Source organism: Telopea speciosissima, chromosome 10 (assembly GCF_018873765.1).
Source record: "Telopea speciosissima isolate NSW1024214 ecotype Mountain lineage chromosome 10, Tspe_v1, whole genome shotgun sequence".
In the NCBI taxonomy this organism is placed as follows: Eukaryota; Viridiplantae; Streptophyta; class Magnoliopsida; order Proteales; family Proteaceae; genus Telopea; species Telopea speciosissima.
This window is the reverse complement of record NC_057925.1, coordinates 48,742,687-48,761,032: the sequence shown is the minus strand read 5'-3', so window position 1 is coordinate 48,761,032 and position 18,346 is coordinate 48,742,687. Positions and strand designations below refer to the sequence as shown.

Sequence of the window (18,346 nt, the reverse complement as noted above, 5' to 3'; positions counted from 1 at the left end):
TCTGAATTTCTTGCTTTTCTGACTGCCATTAACAATCACACAGAACCTGCTACCTATTCTGAAGCAAAAAGTTTACCTGTGTGGAAAAAGGCTATGAATGAGGAGCTCTTAGCTCTTGACAAAAATCATACTTGGGATGTAGTGTCGTTACCCCATGGAAAACAATCTGTGGGTTGTCGATGGGTATATAGAATCAAATACAAAAGTGATGGATCTATTGAGAGACACAAAGCTAGGTTGGTGGCAAAGTGGTATACCCAAACATATGGGGTGGATTATAAAGAGACTTTCGCCCCAGTTGCAAAAATGAATACTGTCAGGGTTCTGATGTCTATTGCTATCAATCACAATTGGCCCTTAGTTTAGATGGACGTGAAAAATGCTTTCTTACATGGGGAGCTTGAAGAGGAGGTCTACATGGATCTTTCCCCTGGACATCCCTTAGAAGGACAACCTGAAACTGTTTGCAAGCTTAATAAAGCAATCTATGGACTCAAGCAGTCACCTCGTGCTTGGTATGGTAAGCTAAGTTCTGCTCTCTTATCCTTTGATTTCAAAAAGGGTGAGTCAGATCCCTCATTATTTGTTAAAAGAAGTTCAAAGTCTGTTGTGGTGGTACTTGTCTATGTCAATGACATCGTCATTACCGGTGACGATTCCTATGAAATTGAAGCTCTTAAACAATACTTGAGGGAGAAATTCGACATCAAGGATTTGGGTAAATTGCGCTACTTTCTTGGAATTGAGATAGCTAGTTCAAGTCAAGGGCTGTTTCTTTCGCAAAGAAAATATGTGTTGGATTTGTTGAAGGAAACTGGAAAACTTGGGGCAAAGCCAGCAGACACTCCAATGGATTATAATAGCAAGTTTATCGAAAAAAAGAGTTCGTTACCAGATTGTGGTCAGTTTCAGCGGTTGGTAGGAAAATTAATCTACCTAACCATCACTAGACCTGACATTGCTTATGCCGTCAGTTTTGTAAGCCAGTTTATGCATTCTCCTACTGAAGGACACATGGAGTTGGTTGATCATATATTACGGTATCTTAAGTCTTGTCCAGGGCGTGGTATCTAGATGAAGAATAATGGGCATACTGAGGTTGTTGGGTACACTGATGCGGACTGGGCTGGAAGTCCTGAAGATAGAAGGTCAACAACAGGTTTTTGTACGTTTGTGGGAGGCAACATAGTTACCTGGAAAAGTAAAAAGCAAAGTGTTGTTGGGCGATCAAGTGCCGAGGCTGAATATAGAGCCATGACATCCACCACCAGTGAACTTGTTTGGCTTCTCTAACTTGTTCGTGAGATCCTGCATGAAGTCTCTCAAGGACCTATGAAGTTGTTTTGTGATAATCAAGCAGCAACTCATATAGCTGCGAATCCAGTCTTTCACGAACGGACCAAACACATAGAAGTAGACTGCCATTTTGTTCATGAAAAAGTACAAGACAAGACTATTGAGACTCCTTACATCCGGAGTGACGATCAGTTAGCTGACATGTTTACCAAGGCCCTTCCTAAGGGTACGTTTCAGAAGATGTTAGCCAAGTTGACCTTGATTGACGTCTTCGCTCCAACTTGGAGGGGGAGTGTTGGCGAAATTAACAGGATAGAGATTGTGACAAATCAAGCTAGTATGGTAGGAGATAATGCCAATCCATATGGCAGTTGTAATTCCCTTAAAATTAGCCGTCCTTACTTGGCAGCCAAGATGTACAATTCTTTATTTAAAGGAGAATTATCTCCTCCCCAGTAACCAAGATGAATGGGGTTTCTCTGTGGACATAGGCTCTTCTGTGAAAGCTGAACCACGTTAAATCCGTGGTGTGCTCTTCTGTCTCTTTGCTCTTTCTCCTATCTTCTCTATTTTGTGATTCTGAACAGTGTTAAAGGATATCGTAGGACTGTAGTATACCATGGTACGGTGTATGTGTATCATTGGATATTATTCAAGTTGTAACTAAGAATAGGATTGCAGTTGTTTTTTCCATTTCTAGGTATATTTCCTTATTGTAATTAGACATACCTTCATTGTAGGATTCCTACTAAGAAGTAATGCTTGGTATTAGTTACAACCTATCAACCGCAAGATGTCAAGGGCTAACATGCCCAATTGACTTGTGGCAAACCAAACAAACCATGATTGGCTTTTGTTTCTTTTTCTAGAGAAGGTACTACATGGCCCATGTATTTGGTTTATGGCAGGCCATTGCAATTTTGTTATAAAATCAAATATGAAGTGGTTCTTCATTTAGAATGTATAATCAGAGGTTGGGAGAGTCTGCACCTTATGTTGAATAAACCATGTTACTAGCCAAAGAACAGATTACTTTACCATCAACTTTTTGGCCTGAAACTTATGATACTTACCCTGAAGTGGAGGATTGATAACTGTTATGTGTGTCTCAAATCCTTGTATCCGATTTGAAGATTGACTAGTTCTGACAAAAATTTTTTTTTTTTTGGGGGGATGGTGACCCGAATGGGATTTTTTCTCTGAGGTCTGTGATGGTAACAAAGGGCTTGGGCCGACCCGTTTGGAGGAGTATTAACTTGTTTTCGTGTCTAGTTGTCTAAGAAAGAAAGTAGTCAGACTTGGGGGGTTTTTTGTGTTCGGGTTTTGAGAAAGAGCTTGTTGCGCCATTTTGGTGTTCTTGAGAGATCTCCACTGTAATCTTTTTCCTTCGCCCGTGGACATAGTACATCACATTGGTGTGTGAACCAAGCTAAATCTCTGTATCATCTTTGTTTTCTTTGGTATTTGTTTTAACAATAACCAATTTCCATTGATGAGCATTAGCAACTCTATTACCTGGACTCTTCAAAATAGGATCTTTGCCCCTATATAGAACACTTTTGGGTACAAATTCTCATAAACTAGTCAGATCCTTGCTGTACCTGTGAACATAGATCAATCATTTATGGTGTTGTATTAGTAAGGAATTATTTGAAGTCACTGTTGTTACAGTTTCATGCAAAAGTAATTTTTTTTTTTGCCTGCAGGATGCATTAACAACTAGAGAGTATTGAGACTGGCCAGATCACATAGAATATTTTCCATGGTTCAATTGGAAAGAATGGTAGCTGATTGAACAATATGGATTGACTTTGTTTCCATGAACGGCTAAAGTTCCTAATTTTTTATCATGTCTGGAATTGGTTTTGCTTGAACAAGGTCACAAAGTGAAGTCCATACAGTCTTACACTTGGTAGTGAAGTCACTCAAACATGTACACTCAAACAACAATTACTTTTCTGTATTTGCATGTTTTATTTCTTATTGTAGAAACATGCTCAAGCTATCAAGGAGAAAGAATCATCCCAAGAGGCACTTTTGACTATAACAGAAGAAAAAGCTGCATGTGTCTTATAAAATCTAAATAAAGAATGGGAAGAATAGCAAGTAAAAAAAAGAGTAAAAGAAACAGAAAAAGATGAGCACACCTAGCCTCTCAGTTCCAGTTGGTGATTCCAATTCTTGCTGGTATGGCTTTAGAATTTCAATTGTGGTCTCATTAGAAGACAATAGAGACTGCAAGATATTGTTGCTTTTAACAACTCCTAAACTTCTTCTAGTACCTCTTCTGAGTCTACACAAAGAAGAAGCACAGAGTCTAAATCATTTGCAGAATTTTCTTTGCCCCAATAGCAGAAAATATACCATGACATGAAATCTTTAAGCAAAGGTCCTTCATTATCATGGTATATTGTGGGGGGGTCAGTTCTGGGCTTTAGACTAAAAGGTTGCAGTTGCCAGATCACTGTTGTGAACAATTGAAGCTTTAACTAAAATGGAAGCAGAGATTCAGTATCACTTGGTTTAAATTAGAAAGCAGTGGAGCTTACTGAGTGTGTTCTCAATCAAAGGGCTAGGTGCCTTGCTCTCTTTAGATTCAGAAACGATCTCTTTGAGGCTCAATGGCAAGCTGCATGAGAAAATAAGACGTGGTTTCATCTTTGGAACAAGTGGAAGCTTTGTATCATCATCAAGGATATGGAAGACTCTTCTCACGGAAGGTCTCTCCTAGACCCACAAGCAACACTTCCTCATTCCCTCCTCCTTAAACTCCCCAAACCCAATCCACCCATCTTGTGGTTATTTTCTCTATAGGCCTCCTCGACTTTTTAGTTGCAATGTTGTATATTTGAGATCAATTTAGTAAGACACCCACATCAGGTTCTTGATAGAGGACCTTATCGAGGCTTCCATGCAGTAACTCACCCTTCTCATCAAGGAATATATTGCTGGATGGAAACTTCAATCCTAGGCTTGGAGATTTTGGCCTTGCAAGGTCATGGAGCTTGACAAGAGCCCTGTTTCAACTCTAACAGCTGAGACAATGGGGTATCTTGATCCCGAGTATCTTCAGTAAGGAAAGCAGCTGAAAAGACAAGTTTTCACCTTTCGGGTGTGGTTTTATACTTGGAAAGATTTTTGCTGCTACACTTATAGTAGGGATGTTCCTGCTACAGGGCTAGCAGCCAAAGAAATGGAATAATTCACTTCCCCTTTGGGTTCATAAATACCCTCCTAGGTTTTAGTATTTTCTAAAATACACTTTAAGATCCCATTTCCTTTGTTGCCAGCCTTGTAGCAGGAACATTCATGCTACAAGTGTAGAAGCGAATTTCGTTAGTTATACTTGAAGTGGCTTATGGAAGGGAGGCCTATAGAGGAAGAAGCAAATAACCACAAGATGGATAATTTGGTGGATTGGGTTTGGGGTTTGCACTCCAGATAACCTTAATAAAGCAGAAGAAATGAGGTTGAATGGGAGTATAAAAAGAAGGAAATGAGGAAGTTTTAACTTGTGGGTTTTAGTTGTGAAAATCCAGATTGCAATGAGAGGCCTTCCATGGAAGAGTCTTCCATATCCTTAATGGTGAGGCAGAGCTTCCACTTGATCCAAAGATGAAGCCAAGTCATTTTTTCTCATGCAGCTTGCCATTGAACCTCAAAAAGATCATTTCTGAATCTAAAGAGAGCAAGGCACCTAGCCCTTTGATTGAGATCATATTCTGTAAGCTTCACTACTTTCTTATTTAATGCTGAAATGTTGTATTTTTTGGACCAATTTAGTGAGACACCCTCATCATTATCATTCTTGATCATAATCAATGCTGCTGAACTAGATTCTTGTGCCTCAGACAAGCTATTACAGAGAGTTCAGCATGGAATTAGGTTAGATCTTCATGAAAATGTCTTGATCGAAGAAATAGTTTCTGACCCAATTAAAAAAAGCTTTGTAAACGGTTCCAAATGCTCCATGCCCAAGGACTCGGCTAGAACTAAACCCTTTTTGTGGCAGCTTTTATCTCTCTGTAACTGAATTCCGCAGACAGACAGCATTGGTTTCTCTGGTTTGGAACTTGAATAATTCATCTAGACGTTCAACTTCTTCTGATCGTCTTTGTAATCAAACCATGCCGTGATCCAGAATTGCCACTCTTCAGCTCAATACCACGTTAAGTGGGGTCTGCCACGCTTTGATTGCTGTCAATATCCAAACCTATGTCATTGATGGTAATGTAGCCTAGGTGAAATAAATCCTATTCTGTTTTAGGTTGGCGAATGGGCAGTTTAGGTAACTAGGGCAAAATTAGGGTTAGGAATGGGATTGAGTTAGGTTTTATTGGTAATGGTCTGCAGAATTTTAGGAGTCTATTAGAATAGGTTTAATGGAATTTCAGCAGCAGCAACCTTGAAGAACTTGAAGGAAGAAGAAGACGAACCTCCCGATCTGCAAGATGCATGGAGTCGCCGGATTACTCCAGCCCTAGCCCTTGATATTACTCACAAGGGGTCTTGATATGACACACAAGACAGAGAAGCAGCAGCAGTCATGGCGGCAGCAGCAAGAAGAAACAAAATTTCAAACATAATAGGTGGGGAGCCTCCCACGATTCTACCATTTATAATAATAAAGGGGGCCTAAAGGCCTTACAAATAATCAATCTAAAGCAATCCTAATCAGATTAGGAGTTGGGATTCCTAATCTGAATCCTAATTATAAAACACGAGAATAGACTTATACTCTAAATAGGAGTATAAGTGTAAACAAATAAAATAAAATACTAATCCCTCTAAAATCGTGGAGGGGAACTAAGAAGATAAACCATGAAAAAGACTGTTTTAACCCTAGGCTAAAAGAACAAACAAATAAAAAGGCTCCAACGAAAAATCAAAGAACAGCCAAATTAATCATGGTTTCAAGCCGCATCAAGTGGGTATCCAAACGGAAAAAGTTGTTCTTGGTCAGCTGGGAAGAAGTAACAAGATCAAGAAACCTACCCATCACCATATGAACACGGATTGACAAGAGAATCGGGTGGAGAAATAAGCTGAGGTGTTGGTTCATACTACAGGAATGCAAAGGAACAATTTTCTTATTAACTACAAATAGATTAGGTCAAAAGTTCTCCTCCACCCATAGAGGATGGTTCACCGAGCCAAGATCACGTTCATGTACGTGAACGTACGAGAATGGCTCACAGCTGTTCATATAGAATCCACTCTGTGGGACCCACATGAAGTGGATTCCATCTGAACGGCTCTGAGCCATTCTCGTACATTCACGTACGTGTACGTGAACCCAACTCTCACCCACCATCCTAGGGTTCACAAACCTCGGCCCTAAATTTTATAGTCACAAGAAAATAGTAAAAAAAATGAAATGTTTAAATTGCCCCATCTGATTGATTCTTAAATGTCCCATTGTTCATTGCATATTGGTTTTTTCATCAAGGTAACCCACCCTTGTTACATGAATAACAACCCTAAAAATAAAGATAGTATGATAGGAAAATGAATATTAGGATGCCTACAGGCACTAAACTAACTTCTGCTACATTTGGTGTGTATTCTAGAAATGCATTTTAAGTCCATTTTAAATTCCAAAAAATCATACCAAACATAGTCTAATCTTTCACCCATGATCTTAAAAATCTGAATTCTAAACGCAGTATTTATTTAACATATATTTGTCATCTCATCTACTCAACTTCAACATATTGTGGTTCCTAGGATCCCTATCCATGATGATCTCAATTCTAAAATTTAAATCATGAAAAGAGAATGAATTATAAAACAATGCTTTGACAACGCTAAGAACCGAATAGTGGCATTTCAAAAATCATGTGTTTAATACGTCTTTAACATGCTTTATGTTTTACAAAAAAAAAAATGGGAGTAACAATATAGGCATACATTTAAAGACTGAGACCTGAGTGTCTCCTCATCTATGGTGAAGAGGGCACCACTTAAGCTACCTCCTCTAACTCTGAGATCAGATCAAGAAAGGATATTAGCAAAAACTTTTTTCTAATCCAGGAGTCCGATAATAATATCACATTACTATTCATCCAAAAAAATAATATCACATTACCTTGGATGGCGAAAAACTTTCTTCTATATTCAATATACAACAATATACAACAAGTATGTCCCTCATCCAATAACCACAATAATAATATATAGAGTGTAAATTTATTAAAAAAAGAAAGAATGCTATCCGGTCATGCGCTAGACGTGGCTACCACACTTAGACACATAATCGTCTTGGGGCATCCAATTTCAGGCATCCCAAGGCGGTTATGTGAAGGTTTGTTGCAGATCATACTGGCTCTGCCCTCAGGCAAGAATAAGATCGAGCTGCGACCTGTTCTCTTGGTCGATGACGTCAAGGAAGACGGGATCAACGACGACGTGGCTCTCCACATGAACGTTGAACCCGTGGGCCCACCAGAGCAGCCTGACAGTTCCGGAGATTTCCACGGTGGCGTCCATGACCATTTCCCGTCGGGCGAGGTCTGAGAGGAAGCGGGTGACGTGGTGGGAGACGAGCTCGAGGCCGTCAAGCCTTGCAGGAAGTCGGAGCAGCTGGCAGGACTTGGCGGGTTGGGAGCCGGCGTGGACCTGGGCGGAGCCCAGCAGTGAGCCGTCGTAGAAGATTGACATGACAGTGGAGGAGTAGTTGATGGGGACGAGGTTGGGGTTGGTGACGTGGACGGTGAGGATGAGCTCGGCGTCGACGACGGGGAGGTTGAGCTTGAAGGAGTTGAGGGTGATGGAGACCAGATGGAAGGTTGGATCCCTTGGCTTCCCCAGTATGATCGCCGCCGCCGCTGTCGCTGATGCCGCCCCGATTAGTGCCGATTTCCAGCTCCAATTCGTATCCTTTCTCCTACTCGTGCTCATGGTTTGGTTCATTCTTTCCCTGCAGAGTACAGAATCTTAGTCGTGCTCCTGCTCCTGCTCCGTTTGGGGCTCGAATGAGGGATGTTCTGCTCGTGGGTTGAGGGAAATCTTTGTAATTCCCTTCATTTTATTAGGGTATTATCCGCGGATATTAAAGGATCTTTACCTAGTGCAGCCCAGATGCCGAACGGAAGGGGGGCTAAAGACCTCACCCTGCCCAAACACCCGCCGGGGGGGGGGGGGGGGGGGGGGGTCGGGTGGATTAAAATCGGCATCTGGCGGTGCACTGCAATGCGGCTCGAGGAAATAATCCTATCCAATTCTCTTAAAGGTGTAGGGTGCGGTAATTCGGGGTGGAGATGTCAACACCTGGCAGTTCGGACATCCATTGGTACCAAGCTCAAAAGAAAGAAAAAAAAGACGTCGATGAACTTAGAAAAAATGAAGTCAATGAGCTTGGACATCCAACAGGTGTCGACATCTCCACCCCAAACTGCTGCACGAGGTGTTATATGAGGTGTGATAGGATGATGTTATATACTACTTTGATTGCGCGGATCTACTTTAGTACGGTGGCCCTTTGGATTCCACCATTTCAATGAACGCCGAGGATTGTACACGTAGGGGTGTGTGTTCGCTGCTACTGCTGGAACTAGATTTGGATTCCGAACGCTCTCTAACATCCCACATCGGACCCTATATTATCTCACCCATTGTTTGAGGAATCGATAATGGATTTTGCTACATCAGCTGATTTGTATCAAAATTAGCAGCTATCGATACGGATTCCTACCCGATCCTGTATCGGTGGAAGAATCGATATTGGATTGGTCGGATCAGCTGATTTGTATCAAAATTGACAGTGATTGATATCTATTCCCAGCTGATCCTGTATCGATGGAAGAATTGATATTGGATTGGTCGGATCAGCTGATTTGTATCAGAATTGATGGTGATCGATACCGATTCCTAGTTGATCCCGTATTGGTGAATCGATACAGAGCAAGGATAAAAAATTTAAACAAATCCAATTTTTTTTTTTTTAAAAAGGGGGTTAAATCTATCCGATTCAGACTGATACATGCCGATCCAAATCGATATGGGATCCGATACGGATTACTGAATCCCTGCTCTCTCTTCATTAAACATATTTCCCCTTCAACGTGGTATTGATCTTAAGAGTGGCTTCTACCAAAAAAAAAGATCTTAAGAGTGGCAAGTGGATCCTTTGAAGTGGGGTTCCAAACAGTTGTCGAATTTCACAGCAACAAACAAACCTGTTCTTGCTTAGTTGAGAAGCATTAACAAGACCCCAAAACCCTATATTCAATATGTAGCAAGCGTGTCCCTCATTCAATAAACACACTAATAGCATATAGATAGAGGAATTTAGCTCGTCTCCAGGGAGGCATGCGCCCAGGGTGCTGCCAAGGGGCATCCAGCGGTTGAGCTGTGTTGCACACATCTCGGTGCATGCCTAGGAATGTGTGTGGCATAGCCCAATAGCTGGCATTGCCATGGGCGTTCCCTGCTCCCTGTAGACGATCTTGATCCGAGTGCAAATGTATTGAAATAAAGTATCCATACTTCTCCATACTAGAGCATTCAAAAGCCTCTGATGTATTTATCCATGAAACTTCAGACAAGTTTTTCGCAACTTATCATGAGGTGTTTGAAGGATCTATAAGGCATTGGATAATAATCTTCCTTATATTTTGCAATGGCAGCAGAGGGGAAAAAAACTTATACCACAGTCCTTTCAGTGCCAAGTAAGCATTTGTGCTAGCTACACATGGTCAAGGGTTCAAAAAATTTTTCAATTAGGATTGCATTAAATTAGGAAGGATAAAGTAAGGAATGATCAAATTAGAGCTGATTTGGGAATAGTTCCAATACATGATAAGCTGTAAGAAATCGTTGAGGTGGCATGACCATGTTCATCGGAGGCCTTTAAATGCTCTAGTATGGAGGAGTGATGTGATTCAGATTGAAAGAGCTAAAAGAGGCAGGAGCATACCTAAAATGACCCTGAGAGAAGTGCTGAGGAAAGACTGTTGGTCAAACAACGGTCCAGGGATCAAACCATGGTTCCTTAGGGAAACCAATTAACTGAAAATTAGGGTTTTGCACACCCATGGTGTCCCATGGATGCCCCATTTTAATTTTAGGGTTTCCCATGGTTGCCCATGGGAACCCTGGTGCATCCATATCAGTGTTTCTCCTTCCCTCATGTGTCCCATGCAATTTTAGAACATATTAGGGACAGAGAAAAATACATCTCTAGTCATCACATGGTAAGAGGGATCCATCCCATACTCGAATGCGCAGCGAAAATAAATCGATTCGAGTTTCTTTCGCATCCCATAAATATTAATAATCAATAAACTGAAGGAATTAATAAAGAACTGCTAACCTGGTGAGCCTCAAGTGTTACTCCTCCAATAGACAGTGGTTCTTCCTCCAGTGAGCGCTCCTAGCAAACAGATCTGAACCTCCAATGGTGCTACCAAGGTTCTTCAAGCCAAACGCAGATGCTCTCAAATTCTCCAGCACAGATCTAGGGTTTCACAAACCCTAACTCTCAATTGCAGTAGAGAGAAAAATAGAAGAAGAAGAAGAGAGATCACAAGAGGGAGAGAGTGACCAAAACTCAGGAGAGAGGGGGCCAAGCTGAAACGTAGAGCACTACTCCCCTCCTGCATTTTCTGATCCTTTTATAGATCTAGGGTTTTAATTAAACCCTGGATGGATTACTTTAATCCCAGTGAGAGTCTGTCTCTCTCTCTCTCTCTCTCAGTTTGACAGTTCTGTTTAAACTCAAAGTCCTTCTAAAAGGGGAAGAAGCAGAATCTAATAGGGAAAGTATTAAGTAGCTACTTTATTTAATTATTAATGGATAATTACAATTAGCATCAATTCCATTAATTAAATAAAGAGCCAATTAAATTAATAAATTCCAAATAACTCCCTAAATGATAACTATTATCATATACAACCCCCCCACTAATCAACACCATCATTATGGAATCTAGGGCACGTACACTTGTACTGCCAAACCCCAATCCATAGTACAAGTCCATATACGAGCGTCTGTGCATCTGATCAGGTCCCGCAAAACTCGATAAAATTCTTTGTTCAAATAATTATAAATAATGTATCATTTTATGTAAAATAGATTTTTGCAAAACCATTTTCAAAACCGCACTGGATCTAGATTCTGATCCGACCATGCACAGACAGTCTCTATCTTGGTGTTCCCCAATCGGGCAGTGGTGACCGTGTTGGATAACTCCTTCACTCACAAAGTGTTCACGCATTCCCAGAACACCAGCTTTGACTCGCTTGAGTCTCGGTCATTGATGAACCAAAGAATGCGATCACACTTTGCGTGACAGGGTTCCCTCAGTGCAGGTGTCGGTGACACATGTCTATCCTTTCCTACATCCGCGTGAATACATGAGGGAATCGACAAGGTAGATTCTTTGCCAATGCACACATCAAACATGTGAGCACTCGCATTCGTACCCTGACATCACATGTCTAGGCATATCCAATGCGACAACCATATGATAAGGGTGCCCAGCCCAAACCCTAGTCGCGACTACCATTTTAAGTATAACTTACGGACACATAATGCTCAAAAAGTTCATATCGCATGTGACAATATTAAACAAAAATGTATAAATGTTCAATACAAAGGTGAACCGGGTTGAACCGGACCGAACCGGGTTTGATGGACACACACTTGTCCAACAAATACATCCAAAGCTTAGGCCTTGTGTCAAGTATGACCTCGAATAGAGAGATTTGCCAATAAAGATCCATGTGGCCGACCCCATTTAGTTGGGATAAGGCTGAGTTGCTGGTGTTGTTGTCAGAAGTCAGTTAAGACTCCATTCAACCAATAGCTTTCTATTTTAACTGACATATCTTTAAGGATACTTTCACATGATCATTTCCTGATGGGTTCTTCCTGTGCCACTCAAGCAAAGGAACTCACTATCAAGATGGGTAAGACAGATTAGGATGGGTTCAGTTTATGTTTTCCCTTTTCATGCCACACACTAATGCATTATATATATATTTTTAGGATCACATTTTTCTCCAAAAATAATCTGTGCTATTCTTAACTTCATCTTATCAGAATTTTATCTCATTTCTGTTCTGTTCTATATGTTTGATTTTTGTGTCTCATTTTGTTTTGGGGCTATACTGATAAGAAACAAAACATGTAGATATTAAAGAACCACCTTTTGGATGGGGGAAACAGATGCCTAATCTCTTCCCACCTCATAACCAGATACAAAACTATTATTTCGTCTTGATTATATTTTTAGGAATTCAATTCAAAAGCCTCAGACCCTAATCTAGGTGGTGACTCCTAATTTTCACACGAGAATTCATGGCACTTACAACTACAAACTGTTAAGATTTAAGTTCATTAAATATCATTCATCAATGTTAGATCAAAGTGTGGTTATAATCATTTTATAATTGTATAGCTCCATGATCAGAGGACACTGTTGTTTTGATGGTCCATTTTTCTTTTTTCTTTTTTTAAACTCAACATAATCAGATGATTGTAGTTGTGGTCTATTATGACACATATATTAACCATCTAGCAACCAACCTGCAAAACCCATAGAAGCATAATTCTTGTTATAATAATCCTATCAGTTTGGTTTTTGATACAGAAGATGTCCCAGATCAAGACCCATCGAAGGATGATCTTGCCCTCTTGCAGCACATAAATCATTGTTTACATATGCCAAAGCCAGTCCTATAAATGAAAATTGGCTTCAATCAAGTAAGCAACATATGTCCTGAGCTTCCATGCTAATCAAGAGCGAAATTGTCACTAAATTTTATCAATTGACTATGACAGTAAGCATTTTTCCATTTTTTTAATCCTGCCTTTTTCAATATTTTTCTTATCCAAATAGGTGAAGAACCAAGTGGTTTGAGGTTCTGAAACATAGAAGTTTTTAAAAGTACCTAACATGAAGAATATGTAATGAAGGTAAGTTGAAGCAGCCCAAATCAGTTAGCACAGCAGAATATGTTGAGGCACTTCATCATGTTTATTTCATTTTTAGTGTCTTTCTAGCTAGTCTGTTTATCAAAGACCCTGTATGCTCTACTGGGTTGTTTACCAAGACCCCAGAGAAGCTTTATCATGTCCACTGTATGGGGGTAGTTACCAAAGTGGCACAGAATGTCTGATCTCTCCCATGGAGAACACAAAGTAATTATTTGAATGGATAAATAATTGAAGGTCCCACTAGAAACCATACATTGCCAGGCCTTATCATATGACCGTGACCAAGGATATCAACCTAGTGGGAGCTTGAGACTTGCTCTCCAGGATTGGATCCTGCGACCTATCCTTCAGAGAACTGGATGGATGAAGCCACTCAAACAGAAGAGATGGATAAGTTAATGAAACACTTTTATCATAAATTGCTACAGTGTAATTTAGCCTTCTAAAAAGTATTGGCAATTTTATGCTGCTATAATTATTTTCCAATGAACATATTTTGCTTAGAAGTGTTTGGGTCCTGCAAGCATATACCCTTTTGAGATCATCAATCCAATATACAATGAGTTGTCTAAATCTTAATTTAAGATTTTATCCATTTGTGTTAGAGAAAGGTTAGACTTCAAAGGACAGAAACAATTATTGGCATTTGTACTTTCTCTTCATTTCCAAATAGCTTTTGAATTCAGAGCTTAAAAAAGATTAAATAAGGATTGCTTGTTTGGTACCAGATGGCGGTTCACATTTCAATCTCCTTCGGATCTTTTAAAAGTTCCTTCGCTAGTTATTCTGTCACGGTGATTCAAATTTGTAGAAGGACCCAACTATCATGCCTATTAATTGCAACCTATCTTATGTAAAGGGCCAACATGCCCAATTGACTTGTGTCCAACCAAAGAAACCGTGATTGGCTTTTGTTTCTTTTTCTGTAGAAGGCTTGCAAGGATTTCAGCTGGCTTGGATAGAATTCCTCTTGTAACTATAGTCACTCATAAATATATCTTCTTTTCCAATTCTAATTCTCAGCATCATGCATGCAGTCTCATCCCCTTCTTAATGTAATTCCTGTGACAGATAAATTTAGGCCAAATGTACTACATGGCCCATGCATATGGTTTGTGGCAGGCCATTGTAACTTTTGTTTTAAACTCAACTATGAAGTGGTTTTTCATTTAGAATGTATAATTGAGGGTTGGGAGAGTCTGCACCTCATGCTGAATAAACCATGTTAATAACCAAAAATCAGATTACTTTGCAGTCAACTTTTTGACCTGAATCTTGTGATACGTACCCTTAACTGGAGGACTAATAACCAATTTCCATTGATGAACGTTACCAAATGTGCTACCTGCACTCTTCAAAATAGGATCTTAGCCCGTATATTGAACACTTTTGGGTACAAATAGTCATAAACTAGTCAGATCCTTCCTGTACCTGGGTAACATTGATCCTTCATTCATGGTAGTGTCCTAGTAATGCATTATCAAGTCACTGTTGTTACAGTTCTATGCAAAAGTAGATGTTTTTTTTTCTTCAGGATGCATTAACTAGAGAGTATTGAGACTGACCAGATCACATAGAATATTCCATGGTTCAATTGGAAAGAATGGGTAACTGATTGAACAGTATGAATTGATTTTGTTTCCATGAACAGCTACAGTTCCTAATTTCTTATCATGTATGGAATTGGTTTTGCTTGAACAAGGTCACAAAGTGAAGTCTGTATAGTCTTACACTGGTAGTGAAGTCAATCATTGATGATTTAAGTAAAGAGTGCAGCAAATAAGTTTCCACAAAAATCCAAGAACTGCAAGATTTGCTGTCAAACATGTAGACTCAAACAGCACTTACTTTTCTGTATTTGCAAGTTGTCTTTCTTATTGTAGAAACATGCTCAAGTATAGAAGCAAGGAGAACGAATCATCCCAAGAGGCACTTTTGACTATGATAACAGAAAAGGCCACATACTTGTCTTTTACAAATATAAATAAAGAATGAAAAAATAGCAAGAGAAAAATAAGAGTAAAAGAAACAGAAAAAGACAAGCACACCTATCCTCTCAGTTCCAGTTTATTCCGATCCTTGCTGCTGTGGCTTAGAATTTCAGTTGTGGTTTCATTAGAAGACAATAAAGACTGCGAGATATTGTTGCTTTTAACAACTCCCAACTTTCTTCTGGATGAACCTCGTCTGAGTCTGTACAAAGGAGAAACACAGAGTCCAAATCATTTGCAGAACTTTCTTTGGTTCCAATAGCAGAAATATACCATGTAATCTTTAAGCTAAGGCTCTTCATTATCATGGAGTATTGTGGGGTTAATTCTGGTCTTAGACTAAAAGGTTCCAGTTGCCAGATCACTGTTGTGAACAATAGAAGCTTTAACTAAGATGGAAGCAGAGTTTCAGTGTACATGTGCGGAGGCAACTTATCATATTCAGGATTAACTGCAAATTTCTAAATGGAAGTTAGTTCAATAAGTAGAATAACTGGGCTATCTGTAACATGCAATTAGATTAATTTAGCTCAGGAGACAAGTCATTAATTATCAAACAAAAGAGATTCAAAACTATAACTATAATAAGAGCTACTAAAATCCAGCATCACTTTGTTTAAATAAGAAATCAGTGGAGCTTACCTCAGTTGATTATGATCTCATTCAAACGGCTAGGTGCCTTGCTCTCTTCAGACTCAGAAATGATATCTTCGAGGCTCAATAGCAAGCTGCTTGAGAAAGTAATACTTGGTTTCATCTTTGGAACAAGTGGAAGCTCTGCCTCACCATTAAGGATCTGGAAGACTCTTCTCATTGAAGGTCTATCCTTGCAATCTGGGTTTGCACAACTCAGACCCACAAGCAACAACTTCCTCATTTCCTCCTCCTTAAATTCCCCATTCAACCTCTTGTCTGCTGCTTCATTAAGGTTATCTTTGGAGTGCAAACCCCAAACCCAATCCACCAAATTAACCACCTTATGGTTATTTACATCTTTCTCTATAGGCCTCCTCCCACAGGCCACTTCAAGTATAACCACACCGAAACTGAAAACATCTGTCTTTTCAGTTGCTTTTCCATATTGAAGATACTCAGGAGCAAGATATCCCATTGTCCCAGCTGTTAGACTTGAAACAGGGCTCTTGTCATGCTCCATGAGCCTTGCAAGGCCAAAATCTCCAAGCCTTGGATTGAAGTTTCCATCCAGCAATATATTACTGGTCTTTATATCTCTGTGGATGACTTGCTGCTCACATTCCTGGTGTAAGTAAGCCAGAACAGATCCAATCCCCAATGCAATGTTGTATCTTTGGGACCAATTTAGTGAGACACCCTCGTCAGGTTCTTGATACAGGATGCTATCAAGGCTCCCATTAGGCATGAATTCATAGACTAGCAATAACTCACCCTTCTCAGCACACCAACCCTGAAGCTGAACTAGATTCCTGTGCCTCAAACTAGCTATTATGGAGAGTTCAGCACGGAATTCGGTTAGACATTCGTGAGAATGTTTTGATCTTTTAACTGCAGAAATAGTTCCTGAACCGAGAAAACAAGCTTTGTAAACGGTTCCAAATGCTCCATGGCCAAGGACTCGGCTGGGACAAAACCCTTTTGTCGCAGCTTTTATCTCTCTGTAACCGAATTCTCTCGGGCCTTTCAAAAGCTCTTGTTTGAAGCTAGCATCTGTCCCAATGATGTTCCATTTCCTAACAGTTATCCAGCCAAACACCATGCCAACTACAAAAAATAAAGCTGTACCAGGAATTCCAAGGCCCAAACCAAGATTTTTTTGGGTTTTGTTGGTGGAATTAGAGATAGGAATTATTGGAATGCCATAAGTCTTCGAGTTATCAGACTCATTCTGAGGCGGAGAATGTGGTTTCACAGGTTGGAATCCAAAAGTCTGGAAGGTCCACTCCTTGATCAGATGAACCTCTGTGCTACCCTCAGTAGATGCCGAGAACCCCGCGTACATGGTTTCCGCGAGATATTTAGAGAGGTCAATGTCCACCGAAAGCATTGGTTTCTCTGGTTTGGAACTTGAATAATTCATCCAGACATTCAACTTCTTCTGATCGTCTTTGTAATCAATCCATGCCGTGATCCAATTACCACTCTTAAGATCAATACCACTCAAAGTGGGGTCTTCCACCTTGATTGAATTTAGGCTGTTAATATCCAACCCAATGTGGTTGTTGCTTGGATCATTGAATTGGGGATCCAAACGAGTGTCGAATTCCACAGCAACAAAACTATTCTTGGTCATCTGAGAAGAATTAACAAGACCTAGAAACCCACCTGGGCTTCCAAGAGTCTGATTATCAGGGGACAGGAAGAACGCCAACCCATCACCATATGAGCTCGGACTGACGTTGGTAATCGCGAAAGAGAATCTGGTAGAAAAAGAAGCTGAGCTATTGGTCTCAGGATCAAAGAAGGAAATCGGTAAATTGCAGATAACACTTCCGGAGCTGGAAGTAGGGACACTAAGCTCTCGGGTAAGGCCTACAACACCATCTCTGAGGTAAGAGTCGCCGAGGAGAGTGAGATTCCTAATACCGAAAGAAGAGAAGTCGAACCTAACATTCTCGGCAACGGCTATCGGAACGGTCGAAAATTTGTAAAAGAAGACGAATAAGGACAAAAAAAGAATAATTTTACCTGGCGTTGTTGAACTCATGGTGAGCCTTGCCTTTCTAGCCATAAAGATAGCTCAAGAATGGAAGGGAAGTTCGAATGCTGTGAGACGAAGTTGCAGGGTTCTTGGCGCAGGTTACAGAAGTTTGTGAATTGGAAGTAAGGATGGATTTGAAAGAGGGAAGAAGACGACGGAGGAAGTGAATACGGTTAAAAGTAGTGGGAATCGTGGTAGGAATCTTTGGTCTTAGGAAATGGGTTTTAAACGGTCGGAATGGGCGCTTGGGGTCCTTTGAAAAGTAGGGTTTGTAACGGTTAGTAAGAAAGAAGGACACAGAATTTTGTGATGCTTGTATTAAAACAATAATACGGGCCCACAAAAACTCAAGTCCCATGTGCACCCACGTGTGGTTTATGAAGCGGTGGGTCGCCGAAGCTTCTGTTAGTCCTAGATTTTGTATCTTATTGACAGCTGTTA

The 18,346-nt window shown here is 40.2% G+C and overlaps 2 protein-coding genes across 2 annotated transcripts; both read right to left on the bottom strand.

The window, feature by feature from the left end:
• Positions 1-7,618: 7,618 nt before the first annotated feature.
• Positions 7,619-8,209, bottom strand: LOC122644050. The gene has a single exon (XM_043837651.1). The coding sequence runs from the start codon at positions 8,206-8,208 to the stop codon at positions 7,630-7,632; it is 579 nt and encodes a 192-aa protein (XP_043693586.1). The 5' UTR covers position 8,209; the 3' UTR covers positions 7,619-7,629.
• A 6,929-nt stretch (positions 8,210-15,138) lies between these two features.
• Positions 15,139-18,086, bottom strand: LOC122644049 (probable L-type lectin-domain containing receptor kinase S.7). Its single transcript, XM_043837650.1, has 2 exons — positions 15,871-18,086; positions 15,139-15,430 (listed from the first exon to the last, which is right to left on the bottom strand). The coding sequence occupies exon 1, from the start codon at positions 17,933-17,935 to the stop codon at positions 15,872-15,874; it is 2,064 nt and encodes a 687-aa protein (XP_043693585.1). The 5' UTR covers positions 17,936-18,086; the 3' UTR covers positions 15,139-15,430; position 15,871.
• Between the last annotated feature and the right edge of the window lie 260 nt (positions 18,087-18,346).

What these genes read in the sequence shown, in the direction of transcription:
- LOC122644049 (XM_043837650.1), bottom strand. Translation starts at nt 17,935, where the DNA reads ATGGCTAGAAAGGCAAGGCTCACCATGAGTTCAACAACGCCAGGTAAA.
- LOC122644050 (XM_043837651.1), bottom strand. Translation starts at nt 8,208, where the DNA reads ATGAACCAAACCATGAGCACGAGTAGGAGAAAGGATACGAATTGGAGC.